Here is a 17,183-nt window from a genome sequence, read left to right as displayed (position 1 = left end):
TTCAGTGTTCATCTATTCAGAATACTGCTAATAAATCACTTGGAGACCTCAGCTATTGTTGCTGTTTACTATTTATAGAAGAGGCATATTTGCACTTTGACTATATTCCAGCAACAAATTCTAACATGCTTTTAACTTTTGTAACATCACATTACCACTGTTTTGCTGTGGGATGCGTGTCTTACTGAGCATTTTATTGATCTCGTGCCTTCCATAGCGGAAAAACCTTAATATGTTTTGCCTTTCTCTGTTACTGCATGCAGCCTGCCTCTCTTCCTTGAGGATTTGAACACCAGACCTACTGGTTTTACCTGAAATTAGCTGTGTAGAGCAGAAGTAAACTGTGTATTTCTATTCAGAAGTCTGACCATGACAGTGAGTAGTTGTAACACTCGCTGCTGAAACTAATAGGAGTTAAAGACAGTAACTTTTACTTTTGAGTCCTGATTTTGGGTTGTAGGAACTTCTGCCTGGTTGGTTTTTTTTTACCTTTTAGGCCCGAATAAGTTTGGTTTTCTTAACTAAAGCTACAGTTTAATTGTGCTGAGATCCTTCAAGGATCTTGTGGGTAACAGAAGATTTGAATTCAGTCACTTGCAGGACTCCACAAAGAACCTGGGCAAATATGCAAGAATAACCTCAAAACAGCCTGGGATGTCAACCCATTAGAGGGCTGCAAACACCTTTTTTAATTGTCCTGTGCCACTGACATCTGCACAGAGAGAAAACAAAGGGCCAAACTGATGAGAAGGAAAGCAAGATCCGGGCAGGTGTTCAGCAATGCTCAGGACATGTGAGACATACCTAGGGAATTATGTTTTCAAGTCCCATATCTACACTTTGTAGAAGTGCACTTCTACAAAGACCTGTTTAACAGCATCTTCCTGATCATCCTATCTTTGGAAAAACACAAATTGCTGGGCTCTGTTCAGAAATGCCATGTGCAAAGGAGAGTCTGTTCAGCTAGGTATGGTTGGGGTGATGGCCAAATCCTGTCCAGCTCTTTGCATTTCATCACTAAATCTAGCAAGACATGGGGACTGTTGTTTCATAAGCACAAGAATAATGATTTCTAGGGAAATTTAATGCAATGAAGTAAATGAGGCTAGGCTGGAGTCAATATCATTATATAGGAGCCTAGAAATCAGTTGTGGTAGCTGGCAGTAGCAGCACACCAGCAGGACACCATCTCACACCAGCCACCTTGCTGATGGCTGTGGTGAAGTGCATCCCTTGGTTTGGTCCTCAAGCTTTCCTTCCTGCAGGGAAACCCATCTTCCCAAGCACTGTGGGGGCTTTCCAAGCAGGTGCAAGTTTCCAGCAGTGGAGGAGAAGAGATTTTCCCTTCAAATAATGAGGCAGCAAAAAGTAAATCAGGGGAAAAGGAGAAACTAGCTTAGTTTTCACCTGGTTATGACAAATCCCTCCCCCTCTCCCATAGGCCATCCTAGAGGAGTAACATGTCCCCTTATGAGGCCTCCTGAATGCTCAGCCTCTCTGAAGGACAAGGGCATGTGTAGAGCAAGAGGCTTCTCCAATCTGCCCCATGATCCTCCACATGATTTCTCCCATTACAAGTAGCCTATAGGATCGTCTCCTTTTCTTCCTGGATTTCCCAGTGCTTTGGCCTTGGGGGTTGGCCCTCTGCTTGGCCAGCTCTTGAAATGCAGCCATCTCTGGGATGGAGCATAGCCAGTATTTAACAGCACATATCAGCAATCCCCTGTTTGGAAAAGCAAGTTTCTAACAACTGATTCTGGATTGACCTCCAATTATGGCTAAAACAAATTATTCTTTGGAGAGAGCTTGACCAGTCTGTGAAAGGGGGGATATTGTAGGCTGCCAACAGCAGGAGGGAATGGGTCCCAGGGCTCCAGGAGACCCTTTCCAAACTTCTTATGTAGGATGCGAAGAGCACTGTACCCACATGAAACAAGGGGAGTTTGGGTAGGCAGAATTTCATTCTCTGAATTGGCATCTGGCCTGTTAGTAGGACATTGCTTCCCTTGAGAAAAGTGCCACAGGATTTCAATGGTTCCTCCGGAGCCTCTCTTCAGGCACTGCACCCCACTGCTTCATTTCACAGTTCATTTTTGGCATGAAGAGAAGGCCAGCTCACTTATCCAGCTCCCAGTTCTCTGGCTAGAAAGCAGGACTGCCATGTTTCTCATTGGGATTCCTGGATACAACTGGTTACAGGGGAAGTGTGTAACCTAAAGCAATGTATTGACATGTCTCAGAAGTTTTGGATCAAAAGCTCATTTGAGCTTAATTGCCATGCAACAGTGGGTGTCATTATGAGATACCCAGTCTAACAACATTCAAAATCCTACACAAATGGTGAAGTTCTCTAATTCTCCATGGGAAGAAAAGAAGTTAATGTCTAGAACCCATTTTACTCAATGCATACGCTATGAGTCTTTTACCACCAGTCTCTCTGCAGCATCCCTCATTCCAGTAATCAAAATCTATAGCTGTGGGTTGAAAGAGGGGTGCTGCTTCTTGTGACCTTTTTGACAGTGTGTGGTTACATATAATTCCAACAGGTGTTCTTTTTCCTAGAATTAAGTGTTTCTCATGATCGCTGGGTAGTTCAAGCAGACAGTCCTATAGACATAAAACCTTTTCACTATAAACAAGAACAGTTGAAAAATATTCATGGAATTGTGTTACTTTTAGGCTGAAAGAAAATCCCCTTGATCCTTAGTACCAATGCAGTTACTGAAACACTAACCTACTGCCTTTCAGGCTTTTGCAGTGGTGTGTTGTGCTCAGAAACTGTTAAAGAGGTTATTCTGCAGCTCTGGGGAGTGAGCCAGCTTTTCTTACAGCCCTGCCAATGAGGAATCAAGTCCAGTTCTTTGCCTGGCTCTTTGGATGTAGCTCCAGGCTTTTTTTGGGCTTCCATTGCACAACAGGTACTGCTGGCTGGCCAAGGCCGAGAACATAAATCTTTTATGGGGATAGGGAAAGGAGGGGAATTGCTGGAGAGATGAGTACTTAAATACCATCTTTTTTGCTGATGGGTCAAAGGATTTCATATCATCAGCTGAGGTGTGATGGTTCATTTTCCTGACTGGGCTAGCACAGCTTTGGAAACGGTGATTCTAAAGATGAGAAAAAGGCAATAATTTTTTCCTTGATAGTCCATAGCCAATGATATCATGCATCTGGAGGGTTTTGTGAACCAGGAAACTTGAGTGTTTCTATGTCTTTGATGAGTAAAAATAGTGGTTAAGCAAAATGGAGCCGTTGTGGAATAAATTATGAATTGTTGGAGAGGCACTATTAACCGGAGATTAAAGAATACAAGAGGTTTGAGCTGTAACAAGATTTTCCTGGTAAGAACAATACTTTTGTGATCATTGACTGCACGAAGACAGGAATGACCTAGCAGTGTTTCATTTTCATTTAATGAAATTGTGTAGTTGAATGATGAAGAAAAGCTGAAAAGATGGTTCTCATCTGGCTGATTATTGTCAGAGATTTCAAGGATCCTGGAGAAATTCCAAGTGTCTTCCCTAGCTCTCCTTGTGCCTTTTCCAGTCCCTCACTGGTCAGCTGCTGCATGTGAGTTGGAGCTCTTCCTGGATAGCTTCTCACTTTTGAGAATGGCAGAAGAATGCTTTTAGATTCCCAAAAGACAGAAGTTACCTTGGTATAAATTAATCTGGGAGGGCTGATCATTTGAAATAGTTGGATTTTCCTCCTGAAGTCTTTGTAAGATTGCATAACTTTTGGAAGGTGAGGCAAGGGATTATTTGCCTTGATTTATGTACTGTAAAAGAGTGCAGAAGGACTGGAGGCATGGGCCAAATGCTGTCTTATGTCAAATTATATGAAGGGGCCTTGTTAAGGCTGCTGCAGGAGTGCCATTTCTCCAGCATCTCAAGGAGCTCAGGGACTGCTGGTGGTGGTACACAGTGGGTTTCTGTCATGGTTGCTTGAGGATGTTGATCAAGTGCCAAACACCGTGGCCTGCAAGATTCCAATATTAACTGTGATCTTAGTGTCTTTGATGGTCTCCTCTCTGCAGTGGCAAGGCAGGTTTTCCAATTTCTATTGCTGTTTCACCTCATCCAGGTGATATTGAAGTGCACACCATGGAGGTGGTCAGACCTCTCCACAAGAAAAGAGGCTCTTCTGCCCTGCAGTCCACTTGGTCTGACAGGCAGAAAAACAAAGTGTTTTAGAGGAGCAGGTGGGTAATACCTACCCAGCTTAGGCTGATGAACTTTCCACACCATGTGATTTATTTGCAGCATCTGCCAAAAGCAGATCTGTCTTTTTTTAGCCTAGAGTCATTGCAATGAACATAGCACAGAGATGCACATTGGTTTCTCTCCTAAAATCTTGTTCTCAGTGTGGTAATATATGAAATAGGTCTGTTTTGTCAGTAGGAGGTACCAGCATTGTGGCCCTATCAGCCTTCTTCATAGGGGGTAGTAGTCCAACAGGCTTAAATTTGTGAAGCAATGAGATTGTTTTCTTAAAACTTTCAGGAGCTTAACATTTAAGGCGTATCTCCAAAAGGTGTTGAAGTTAGTGGCTTCAGAGGTTTTCAGAGTGGACTGATGGGCAGGGACATGGATACACAATGGCACAGGGTCCATTTCTGTAGCAAAATATTCCTCTGCAGACACAGCTGTCCCCTCCAGGAAGAGCCAAGGAGAACCTGGCAGACTTTGACCACACTTATGCAGAAAATCCCAGAAACTAAATTACTGACCAGCAGGGTAAATGCTAGCATAGAGTTGCACCCTCAGTACTGAAAATGGGAGGCAAAAGAAGCTTCCTGCAGAGTATGTGTCTCTCTCAGAAAGTGTATGAGGGCAGTGAATCTGCTGGCTGTTGCCAGCACTAGGTCTGGTGTTCAGATCATGCATCTGACAGCAGGTGTGCCTGAGTGGCTCCTGAGGGAGCCCTGTTAAAACAGGCAGCTCCTGTGTCTGAGGCTTCCCATAGGAAGAAAAAAAAAAAATAAGATTCCCCAAAGGTGTCAGGACAAGTAAGACTGTCCATGTTCCCCAAAGGTACCAAATTAGATTCATTGCTGCAGTTGAATCTTCCTGCATGGCACAGCAAACCGTGAAAGTCAAGCCATCCTCCTATGAACACTAAGACAATCTCACATCAGTCTTCCCTTCACGTGTTGTGGTGTGAGAAGCTTAATTACTCTTTTCTGGGGCACAGGGGGACAAGCACAGAACAGTCTTAGCTTCAAGGTTCCTCTGCAGCACTGAAGGTGACTAAACAGGGGTGTGGGAAAGAGTTGTGAGAACACTCTCTTTGAAGGGGAATCACCTGACTGGTATTGCATTTCTGCAGCTAAATTTACATACAGCTCCATCAATCAGGCTTTTGTGGCTATGATGAGATTATTGCTTCTAGTACATTTCTTGGGTGGAAGTTGAAAGCAGACACTGTGGCAGGTTGACAGCTGGCACACATATTGCATCAATATTAATATTTTTAGTTACACATTTCTACAAATGAAATTGCTCCCTGCGAGTTTTCCTTAATGTTTACCAAGAGAATTGATTATTTGTAACTTTTACATCTAGTGAGCAGGAAAGCTTAATTGCCACAATAAAATTTCCCAACTAAGCTTCTCTGAACAAGACCAGCCAAGGCTGAAAGCAGTTGCCACCTTTGGGTAGTGCCTTCAGGAGAGTTCCTGGGCTGCTGGACGGGCTGGGCTGGCTGTGGAGGGAGGTGCAGGGGGCGGGGGTGCAGGCAGGCAGTGGCTGCGGGATGCCAGAGGCGTAGCACACAGTGGATAGAGCATGGACTGTCTCAGCTTGTGCCATCGTTTGAAATGAAAGCCAAGGCCTGTGGGCACAAGCAGATGTGAGGCAATGCTGGGCACACAGCTGGGAATCCCAGGGCCAGGATGTCAGAGATAAGGGCTTGCTTTCACCTCAGCCCCAGAAACAGGCAAGAAGTGCCTAGCCTCAGCTGCTTGTTGTGCTTGAGGGAATTTTTCAGGAGGCAAAGGGCTGAGGTCCTGGATGTGCTGGCAGATCTCCACCACTGCATTTACTGCCTACATTTTCAGAGCCTTGTCCAGGCACTAAATAAATCAGATCACTTCCAGTGACGTGGAGATTCCACAGGGCCCCAGAATACAAGCCAATTAAGCACATTTATTTAGTGCCTACATACCAAGAGTCACTGCAGACTCCTAATGCAAGCCTTTTCTGTTAAACACTTACTTAGACATCATACGCCCTTTTGTTAAGAGGTGCACATCCCTCATTGCTTTTGCTGTCTATCTGGATAAGACAACAAATTTTGGATTCTTTTTATCATACTATTTTTTAATTTGTTCCTGTAAAATGCATTGAAAGGGATAAATCTACCAGCAAAAATCAAATAAATCAGTACTGAATTTATCTAATGCCCCTAAGCTAATTACATGAATCACTACTATGTCATTGTTGTACAGTAATTATAGATATATTTTCATGCATCTAGGTCAGACAATACGTGTAGAGTTCATCAGTCTCTTTTGGAAAGAAACCACACATCATTTCATGCAATGTTGCCACCCCGGTTTTCATTTACAACCAAGTAAAAATGTGGTTGTTTTTAATATTTGTTTATTGCTTTTATTTCTGCTGTATTCCTGTTTCTTGGCTTGTTCCCATGCGTATATGCTTCCTGAGTCTTCTATCCATTTGTTCTCTCTGTTTGTAATTTATTGATGTTGCCATTTCATGAGCCATCTCCTGCTGCCTTTCTGGCTGAGGCCAGGCTCTCAGCTGGAGGTTGGAGCGTGGCACCTCTGGCCAGGTGCAGGGACTCAGGGAACAGGGAACAAACACATGCACAGCAGCTGCAAGACCCTGTGCAAACCTCTGTAATTGAGCCTGTTTCTGAAGGTCTGTGAGGAAGAAACTTTTCATGGATCACCCATGTCTCTTAAATGTCCCAGGCTTTTGTATCCCAAAGGGTCCCATTCCATTGCTCTGGACACTTGCATCTTGACAAAGGTCCGGGCCCTTGCAGTTGCATTCAGTGGAGGTGGGTCTGTAACTCACTGAGAAATCTTTGCTCCTGGCAAGTCTTTCTTTGGTTTTGTTGGCTTCCTCAGGCAACTTTGACTTCACAGACTATTTTGTTGCTGTCAGAATAATCCATTAGCATTTTCCTTCCCACTGTGGAGATATATATAAACAGGTCCCTTTACTGCCTCTCACACATAAACATGTTAGGGTACTTCTTCAAGTGGTTATTTGAGTGCACCACGTCTGTGGCTGGCTGCTGCTTTATTTATATACAGGGCTACATTACTGCATCTGCAGAAGGGTCAGGAGCTCAGCCTTCTTCTGCCACTAGAATTTGTGAAATAATCAGCAGAGCAAGAGTTGCTCATGACAACCCATGAGGAAATTGAAACCTTGTGAAAATTTATTAGAGGCTGTCTATGCAATGATGTGGCCAAACTGCAGACAGCTGCAGTGGTCTGGCTGAAGAGCACAGTACTTTTACTCCATGGCATGTGCAAGGTACTGTGGGACAGCTTATCCACTCCTGCTCCCTTGGAGTGGAATGGGCTTCCTGTGGGAGTGGAGCGGGCTCCCTTCTGCCACCAATATGCATCACACCAAGAAGGTCAGGGGAACCCAACCCTCTTGAGCACAACAGTGACATTCATTCCTCACTCAGAGACTGCAGAGTACAGCTCCTATTTGGCTGTGTAGAGAGACCACCACAATGAAAAAAGAAAAACAACAAAAAAAACACAAACAAACAAACAAACAAACAATCACCTCTGTGTAAGTTTTAAGTCACTCCTCAATTGATGTTTCTTCATGCAAAGGTTGTTTTTATGATCCATCAGCATCATTCCACATATCACAGAAGGAATATTACCCCAAGGACTAGATATTTTGTTTCTTAGCTGTTCTATTTGCCTCTTGGTGTGTGACATGAGTTATTGCTAGATACTTAATTTTAAATGGAAGCTGAGATAAAGTTTCAGTTCCTGAGACTGTATTTAAGAAATATCCCAAATATCACAATATTTTTTGTGAGCTAGCAACACTGGGAATGAAAACATCTTTCTGATAGGATATAATATGGATGTAAAGCACAGAAATACTTGGGTGCTTCAATGTATTACCTCTGACTTGTTTTACAAAATATAACATTTTAATTAGTGCATACATTTCAGAGCTGCTGGTGTAAAGATCAGGGCCTCCCACGCTTTGCTATCATATGTGGGGCTAACTACTGCATAAGTCACGTTGTCTGCCTCATGTTGTGATGCCAGGTTTTGATGTTTTGCTAGAAGGCCTCATACACAGAGACAGACTTGAGTGGGAGACAGAAGTCTGGTCACCCTGAGGTGCTTACTGGTGGGGCTTGCTGCCTGCAGAGTGGCTGAGGACCATTGCCCAACAGAGTCCTGGCTGAACAGTGGCACTAGGGAGACAATGGGCTTGTAAAACCAACATCCTAAGACGTGGCACACACATGTTGACGAAGTGTTCTTTTCTTTTTTTTCCTTCACTCTTCCTCTACCTTGCTAAAACTAAACAATATTTTGGTTGAGGAGATCTCCGATTGCTGTAGCTGGGAGTTGCCAGCAGAACCAGAGGTGTGAAAACCTGGTCAGGTCTGCTGTGCAAACCATGGCTCAATAGCAGAGAGGATGCTGAAACCCTATGCCCATCCTGTTGGTGGGACAATTGCATGGAAAAGCCCAAGAAGAGGTAAAAGCAGGAAATCTAGCACAGCCTATGTGTGTACGTGTGGCTGGGCTGCTGGAAAGCCCAGGGGTGCAAACCCATGATACCTGTGTAACACCAGTGTGGTCCCAGTCACGTGCAGACTCCTGAGACCAGCTGGGATAAATTAGTCATGTTAACGACTGAACAGGAATATCTTGCTGGGAAATACATCCTTATCATTATTATACAGTGTCTGAGGGCTTGTAGTATCCCAGCTGAATCTGCTGTGTCAGAGCAGATATTTGCTATTTGTAAGATGCCCTACGTATTATAATGACCAGTTAGTATTTCATTACAGCAGGGCTGCTGGGGTCTGGGATGGAGGGATGGGGATGTTTACTGTCCTGGCAGTGCTGAGACCAGGCTCACTCTGTTACACAGCTGCAGGGCACAGTGTAGCTCCCCAGGCCAGGGCTGCTGGGCACAGCCACGGCAATACAGGACACCAGGGGGGAGCAGCTGAGAGCCCACAGCCCCTGGGAATTACAGAGAGAGTTCATGTTTAGCATCACTGTTTTCATGTAGCCATAAAAAGAAATGTTTGTAGCATTTTAGGGTCTGAGCAGGAATACTGGCTCCATTGAAATCAGCAACATAACTCCCCCTGAATTCCACACAGACAAGATTTAACTCTGTCAGTGCAGAGGCACTCGAGGTTATTGATTTCCTTGCTGCGATTGTCTTTACTAGAACCACGAACATCAGTCATTTGCATTAAACAGGGACAGATAAATAAAGAAAACTGAAAGCACGAGAGGAAATTCTGCAGCTCCATCTAGCATAAATTGTTCCCATTTATATAGTTCCTTCCCTGCTCTCATCTGAATTAGGGCAAACAAAGTATTCTCTGAGATGCAATTTATGTAATATCAAGAAACCCAAAATGCTAGTTTTTACTGAAAATTCTTTACCCAGCATTTTCTATCAATTCCAGTAAAAGGACATCAATGTCTTCAGTTTGGATTTTTCCCAAGGAATTTTCTTTTCATATCTGAAAGCATTTTGTGTTCACAAAACCACTAGCAAGTAAATGTGATCAGAATGATCTAAATTTGGGTAAATAACAAACCTTGGATAGAGGTGGAGGATTTGATAGTTGGGGCTCACTTGGGTTTCTATTGATATATGGTTTATACTTTTATTTTGGGAAAGAAGAAAAACTCTGTATATCCGTGAAAGAGAGGAGGAAAACACTCTTTTGAAGTGTGTTACTGTTTATTAATACCCCTCATTGGACTCAACACTTCTGCACAAGGAGCATGCTCACCAGCCTTGTCCTCTGACCACCTCTCCCAGTTAACCTTCTCCCTTACCTGTGCCTTTCTGGCAGAAGATGCTCAGACAGCTTTTGGAGGGAGTGTTTGCAGGAGGGCAGCGCAGAACTGCAGCCACGATGTGTTTGCCAGCGTGCAACACCCAGCTCCAGCCCGGCCAAGCCCCGCTGTTACCAGCATGCTGGTGGCACCTGCGCTTGGCAAAAGCACGCTGCCACCATCCAGCTCCAAAACAAGGGCTAAATCTCCTTCCAGGCTGACACAAAGCTTCCTCTGGCTGCATTCGGGCAGCCCTGGAGAAAAGCCAGGTCCCAGCCAGGAGCAGTGCCAGCAGTAGTGGGGCTGATGGAAGCAGCAGCTGGTAGGCAAAGCCTGTGGGCAGGCCAGCTGGCAGCACTGTGGTCATTATTTCCAGGATCTGTGGATCCTGGTCAAATAAAACGGAAGCCTTCATCAGCTAAAGCGTATCAGCCACTTTCTATGGAAGGAGTGGATTTAGGGGCAGGAGGCTGTGATCCCTGATAGCGACAGCAGCAAGTTGGTGCCCTGCCTCTCACCAAGCAGGAAACAATGGTCACCTGCTTGCTGCCTGCAAGAGTCTGGCCAGCATTTTGGGTGGCATGGATGGTTTCAGTGGGGCAGCACTGTAGTTTGAGGAGGTTTTAACTCACTGCTGGGAGTAGTGCATGGAGCCATTAGCTGCATCACACCCTCAAGCACTCAAGTGATTTGATCAAATGTTGTTTATAATTATCATAGTTCATCAAGCTGTCTGTGACTGTTCAGTAACTGTTCAGTGAAAAACTACTTAACTATTCAGAAAATGTCACTGTAAGTTGAATGTACCAATAGCTAATATATGTCATAGATGTGTTGTTTAATGTCAGTGGTAGTCATATAAAGTATATGCTGTTTCTGTTTCCTCATTGTAGGCAGCTAGACCAAAAACTTTAAAATAAGCCTTTTCCATTTGAAAACAAATTTTCAAGAAAATTCATTATTTTATGTAGTGCTCTCAATATTCAGCTTGAGCCAATATTTACCTATTCAATCAGACTGAAGCTAAAATAAAGAATGAATTATAAGTATTTATTTAAACTTTGGAAGCCCCCCTATTTCCTTTCTTTCTTATCTCGGTTTTCTTGATTATCAGCTTGCTGTCACTAATTGCCACATCTAATCACTTTTCCACTAGGAAACAGCCTGGGACTGATAAGAACCAAATATTTGGAAATATGAGCTATATTTGTTAAAAAATTGACCCATTCTGGGAGAGAGAACATTACTGAAGTGTCCCCTCACATGCACATCACCTGGCAAGGTGCTAGTCTCTGTGCTGGGCCACACCACATTGCAGGGGCACCCACCTCTGATTTGAGTTAATGGCAAAATGTCACTTGACACCCACAAGGTCCTTACTTCTTGTGAAGAGGAATATAAGGGGTGGGGGGGGTTACCCTGTGCACACTGATTTGGAGGTGGATTTGCTGCTCCCACCCCTTCTAGAGGGGGAAGAACGTCATGAGAGCCTGGTGCATGCTCCCAGAGAATGCTGTCATTGCCATTTCACACCATGGCCCACCCTGGGGCTGGCTGACATCCTTCGTTCTGCTTCACCTGCTGTGTTTCTCTGTCCAGGTGATCTTCCGAGCCCTGTCACCACCTTACGCCGAGGAGGACCCGTACAGCGCGGAGGCCCAGGCGCAGCTGAAGATCACCAACCTGCGAGTGCGGCTGCTGGAGCGGCAGGGCTGCCCCTGCCTCCCGGCCAGCCCGGCCCCCCAGCCCCCGCCATCCCTGCACTACGCCGTCTACGACTTCATCGTGATGGGCAGCTGCTTCTGCAATGGCCATGCTGACCACTGCATCCCTGTCGCTGGATTCAAGCCCACCAAGGCAGCTGGGGTTTTCCATGTGGTACGTACATGCACCCAACAATGTCTGCACTGCAGGAAAGCAGAATTTTAAAAATAGTAAGGGACTGTATAGAGTATGGTGTAGGTCCAAGTATGCAATATTTGATGTGCGATGCCCTGGACTCCAAACACAGTGAGCAGAAATGGTCTTTACAAAGAGGGTGGTCTCCATGTGAGGCTGAACTTCTGAACTTCCTTTGTGCCTTGCTGTGGGACTCTCATTCTTCAAATGTGCTCCACAGTAATTTATTTATTTCAGGTAAATCTTTAAAAATAAATAAATTGCTGACACCCATCTTTCCCCAAATGCTAACTTGAAATAACACAATATCTAAAGGATAAAAAATGCAGGGCATTTTGGTAACAAAGAAGGAGGAGAGCTTCTCTGAAGATATGAGACATCACATAACTACCGTTGCTTCTGGAGGATCCACAGATATTGGGTTGGGTCTTGAACCAAGTGGATAGAGATGGTTTTGACTCACTCATGGGCTTTCTCTTGCACTTTGAAATGCCTTTCTTTGGATAAAAACTCTATGCTCTGGTTTCAAGGAGCATCACAAGAGCTCTGAGGTCAAATTCCTAAGGTCGCACCAAGACCTAAACTCCAGGGAAGCAAGATCCACTAACCCATAGGGCAGGTGATGGACACATCAGTGGCCAACACATTGGATGCCTGTGGCATGGCATTCCTGCACCCAGCCAATCCAGGGACACTTCCTGCCGCCAGCACATCTTTTTGCTCATCTGGGCTGGCCCTGAAAGCTCTGGCTTTGCTGGAGGAGGAGCAGTAGGGAAAGACAGAACAGCCAAACACACTGTGCTGAATAATGTTAGACAGAGAAAGATCATAAAAAAAAAAGAAGGCAGTTAGTCTAGGTAAGGAGTCCAGCTCTTTGGGGGGCTCTCATTTCACTTAAATTACAGTCTCGGACATGAAGCAGACAGGATGTTTCCCTTCTAATAGAGCTAGCCCTACATCTTGAAAATATACCAGTTTGAAAGCATGCAGCACTGTGATTGATAAGACTGTTTCAAGTAGCTCTGCTTTCTGCAGATGTCCCCTGAGTGAAAGTCTTTGAAAGGAGCTGTTTGCTCAGGATTATTTTGGTGGGATACAATTGCATGGGAGCGTGCCCTGGAGCACCACTGAGAGTTGTAAAGGAGCCTGCAGCCAAATAGGCTTCCAGTACAGCTACAGGCTATGGCAACCAGAGTGTGCAGGTAACAGGCAGGGCTGGAGGAAGGAAGCAAGTGCCAAAATCGCACTGAAAACAGAACAAGAAATAGCAACAAACCCCTGTGCTGGCCCCGAGGGGGAAATTCAACTCTGGTTATAAATGCTTATGTGGCAGGAGTCCCAAAGGTGACGTTTCTGCAGTGAGGCTGACTCATTTTGCTGTGTCATAATGTGTTTTACTAACACCTCATTCTGCATGTCCTGTGAGGGATGTACCAGTGTAGGGGTGACATAGCCCCATGGTTTGCAGGGAGGGTCAAGGTGTGGCAAGAGCTTTCCTCTCCCAATACCACCTTTTCCATCATAGAGGTGGGACAGTTTTGTCTGAGCCTAGTCTGTGCCAGGCTCCTGTGGCATGAGGCTACTGCTGTTTGGGGACTGCAGTGGCACCCATGTAATGCAACACAGCCTGGGGTTTGCTAGTGCATTGCATCAAGATTGGAAGAGAGAATTATTTCCAAGGTGATAGGAATAATTCATCACATACATGAATGAGCAGAAAAGGGACAAAAGATTGCAATGTCCGTGGCTGCTTAAGTGGTAGAAGTCAAAAAACTTCTGAGAAGAGAGTAGGATTTCAGAGAGGGAGCATTTTTTATACATTTCAGCTGAAAAACTCACAGAAAACATAATTCTAAAAATTATGACCAGTCATTCAGGAGTTGGATGGAGACTTCAGTATAGTCTTTATGAACCTCTACCTCCCAAGGGTTTTATCAGAACCATCAGTGTAAAACAGGACAACTAAAGCAGGGAAGCACAGTATCATTTCACAATACGATTATAAAATCTGGCTCTGTTTTTATGCTTGTTTAGACAAGAGCACTCCTGAAGAATAACCTTTAAGTTAGAGAGTTAACATCAAAATTTAAGCATGTTTAAGATCATTAAATAAAAAAAAAACAAACAACTTTTCAAAAAAATCTATGTGCAAGTATTCTTAACGCCCCCTCCCCACCACTGTTCTCAGCCTACAGGCAAAATCCTAAATGCAGCCTTAGTTTCAGTCCCTGCTTGGCCAGCAGAAGACACAGATGTGATATATTTATTTTTCTCTTGGGCTGCTCTGAACAGTAAGCTGGGGTATCCCAGCAGCACTGGGCACAGCTGCCAGGTCTCAATCAGATCTTACAGAGTGACCAGAAGCATTTCAGCCACCTCACCCAAAGACGATCTGACAAAAGAGCGTGGATATGTGAGAATGCTGGGGGCTGCTGTTCTGGCAGGTTTGAAACAGGATCCTGACCCAATGGGCCAGGATGCTCAGCTTGGGACATGGGCCCAGCTTGCTGCCACAGGATTCCTCCCATTGGATGTATTTTTTTCTTGAGATCTTGGCAATTTTGTGTTGAGAAGGTGACGGTTTTGAAGGTACATATTGTGAGTGGCTGAAGTGAGGCTACAAGTCCACTTAGCTGTGAAATAATACTTACCTGGGACACCCTCAGGGTGTGGGGTTGGGATGCAAACAGGGTGGCTTAATGAACAAAGAGGGGCTCCTTCTGCCCTGGCAGAAGCAGCTCTAGCTTCATTTTCTGGGGTGGGGAAACCTCTGTTTGCAATCTGTCTCAGTCAAGTCAAAGCAAAGTTCAACTTGACAGAGTCTGAGAAGAGGTTTGTTTCTGTGCCCTCATCACTGTCTAGCTGCAAAACTCTCCATGATGCTCCTCTCCTCCTGGAAATTCCCCCACCTGCCCTTTCTCCTAAAAGAGAATGGAATTTGTGTAGGAAAACTCTGGGGTTTTTTCAGTGTCAGAAATACCATGTCAGCCTTTAGGTGAATTCTGAATATATAGGTGGAACTTCTGCTCATGGAAATATACCTTCTAGCAGAAGGTATATTTCCATGAGCTCCCCGGAGAAGACCTGGCTGCCTAGGATGGCAAGGGCTGGTCCTCATGGGTAGTATGATCCTGTTTATCCCTTGTTGGACACTTGTGTGCAGCAAACAACTGTCAGGTCGATACAGATACACTTTCTCTCTTTCCTACTGCTCCCAAATTTATTCAAAGGGCCACTACTCAAATCTCATCAGCAAAAGCCCAATGCAAACCCAGGAAAATGTGTGCATATACAAACAGACCTCCTACCATACCATGCTAAGCAGCTGATTACTTCTTGAGCTGCATTACATGTCAAACCACAATTATGACCAAACAAGTGAATTCACATATATAGGAGATTTTTTTTTTCCTCTGATCTGTGGCACAGGAGCTCCTCACTCTTTGCCAGTACCTCTGCACATGAAGCCATTGCATTGCATGCTTGCATGCATGCTTGCATGCATGCTTGCATGCCTCTTACCAGCTAATGCATCTCTGTGGCCTGCTTGCAGCTATGGCAAGTGGCAATGCAAGAAAAAAGGCAAGTGTTGTGTAAGCCAGGAGATAAGTAGAATCTTGCAATTTAGGACTCCAAAGTGGGGGAAGCAAACCCAGAGGTACCTCACATAGGTTCTGCAGTTCTGTCTCAAGGTGAGAGCTGGAGTTCATCCATATCAGAGACTCCTTGGCCCTCCCTGAATGCGGATTCCTGCAGCTTAGCCAGCTGAACTCTCCAAGCTTCTTCCATAGTTATGAAGGTCGGGATCCTGGGTAGACTAAGATGCTCTGCTAAAGCACTTCTGTGCGGTTAGGCAGGGTGAATATTCCCCCCGCCCCAGTTCCCATGTGGCCAACCCAGTGGCTGTTATAAATTGTTATCATGCTACTGACATCAAAAGATGTTCAAGGTCTTCCAGAGCAACGCTGACAGAAGCCTATTGTACAAGGAATTTTAAAAAAAACCTACTGCACAACCCCCACACCCTGGACAACAGGCTTTGTATTCTTTCACAAGAACAAGATAGGATATGAGAATTTTCTCATGCATAAATTTGGTTGTCTGGTGCTTTGGGAAAAGAATACCTCTCCATGTGCTGACAGCCACCTGTGGGCATTGGTTCTAAAACTGGCACAGCAGTTAGAACACAACACAGTTTAAAAGCTATGGTTAGAGACTCAGTGTGAATGCTGCCATTTTCCCTTAGGCTAGTATCATGCCCATTTTCCATGAAAGCTAAAATAAATAAAGGAGAGAAGGAAAAAATACAGTTTTAGCAGTTCCAAAAAGGAAATTCTATTAAAAACAGTTGCCCCTCCCAGCTATTTAGACTGTTTACGCTATCAGGTCTTTGGGACATTGATTTTCTTTTAGTGTGCATTTGTGCTGGACTCCATATAGTGGGTAAATTCTTACAATATAAATCAATTCATAACAGGTTGACTGAAAGCACTTTTCCCTCAGTGTAGCAGTCTTTGTCACTGCCTAACATTTTGGAACATGATAAATATGGGGAAAAGGATTTTACAGGATTCAACTAAAGAAAAAGGCCTATGTATGTGCAATCTGAAAGGAAGCGCTGGAAAGTTATAATTTGGCAACAAAAGGCTCTGGAAGGAAGCATGCCCTAGCAACTCTCTTTGTATAGAGAAATCAGTCACTCGTTTATCTTAGAGAAGGCAACTTTTGTAACACTGTTTGCATTGTGCCCTCTAATGACTGACGTTGCGATGGGGCTGTCAAGCTAAGAAGGGGAACAGTGTGAAAGTGAACTGGGATATAAAGACCCCATGACAAAATGAAAAATGTTATAGGAAGGCCTTGCTGCTTAAATGAGTCAGGAGCCGTGTGAATGCTTAAAGGAGTGAGACAAACTGGGAATTGTGTTTGTGTACTTAGTGATGCTCTATAATGACCCTAGTGGCTATGCCTTACAACTAAGTTGAGGTGAGTGAAAAGGGAAGAAAATATGTGCTTTTCCATCCTGTAAATGCACAGGGATCAGATTCTGCCTTCAGAAAGCTGCTGAGATGCTGGAGAAATCCTGAAGGCCAGGTATGTCATTTTCCCAGTCTACCTTGTGTCCCACCAGAGCTGCTGGGCTGGTTTCTCAGCCCCGTCTCCTAGCTGCTCTGTGACATGACAGGGTATTTGTATGGCAGACCAGTCTTGCAAGTGGCCCTCCTACAGCTCT

General features: G+C 44.6%; 1 protein-coding gene across 2 annotated transcripts in view; it reads left to right on the top strand.

Moving 5' to 3' along the window:
* Window positions 1-17,183, top strand: part of NTN4 (netrin 4) — a 47,609-nt gene that overhangs the window by 9,163 nt on the left and 21,263 nt on the right. For both annotated transcript variants that reach the window (XM_021527964.4, XM_085569768.1), the window contains exon 3: window positions 11,651-11,929. In XM_021527964.4, the coding sequence (XP_021383639.3) occupies window positions 11,651-11,929 (279 nt within the window). The remainder of the gene's footprint in view (window positions 1-11,650; window positions 11,930-17,183) is intronic.

The sequence above is a fragment of the Lonchura striata genome, chromosome 1A (assembly GCF_050655825.1).
Source record: "Lonchura striata isolate lonStrDom1 chromosome 1A, ASM5065582v1, whole genome shotgun sequence".
NCBI classification, from domain to species: domain Eukaryota; kingdom Metazoa; phylum Chordata; class Aves; order Passeriformes; family Estrildidae; genus Lonchura; species Lonchura striata.
Note: the sequence above shows the minus strand (reverse complement) of the source record. Positions and strands in the feature narration are given on the sequence as shown.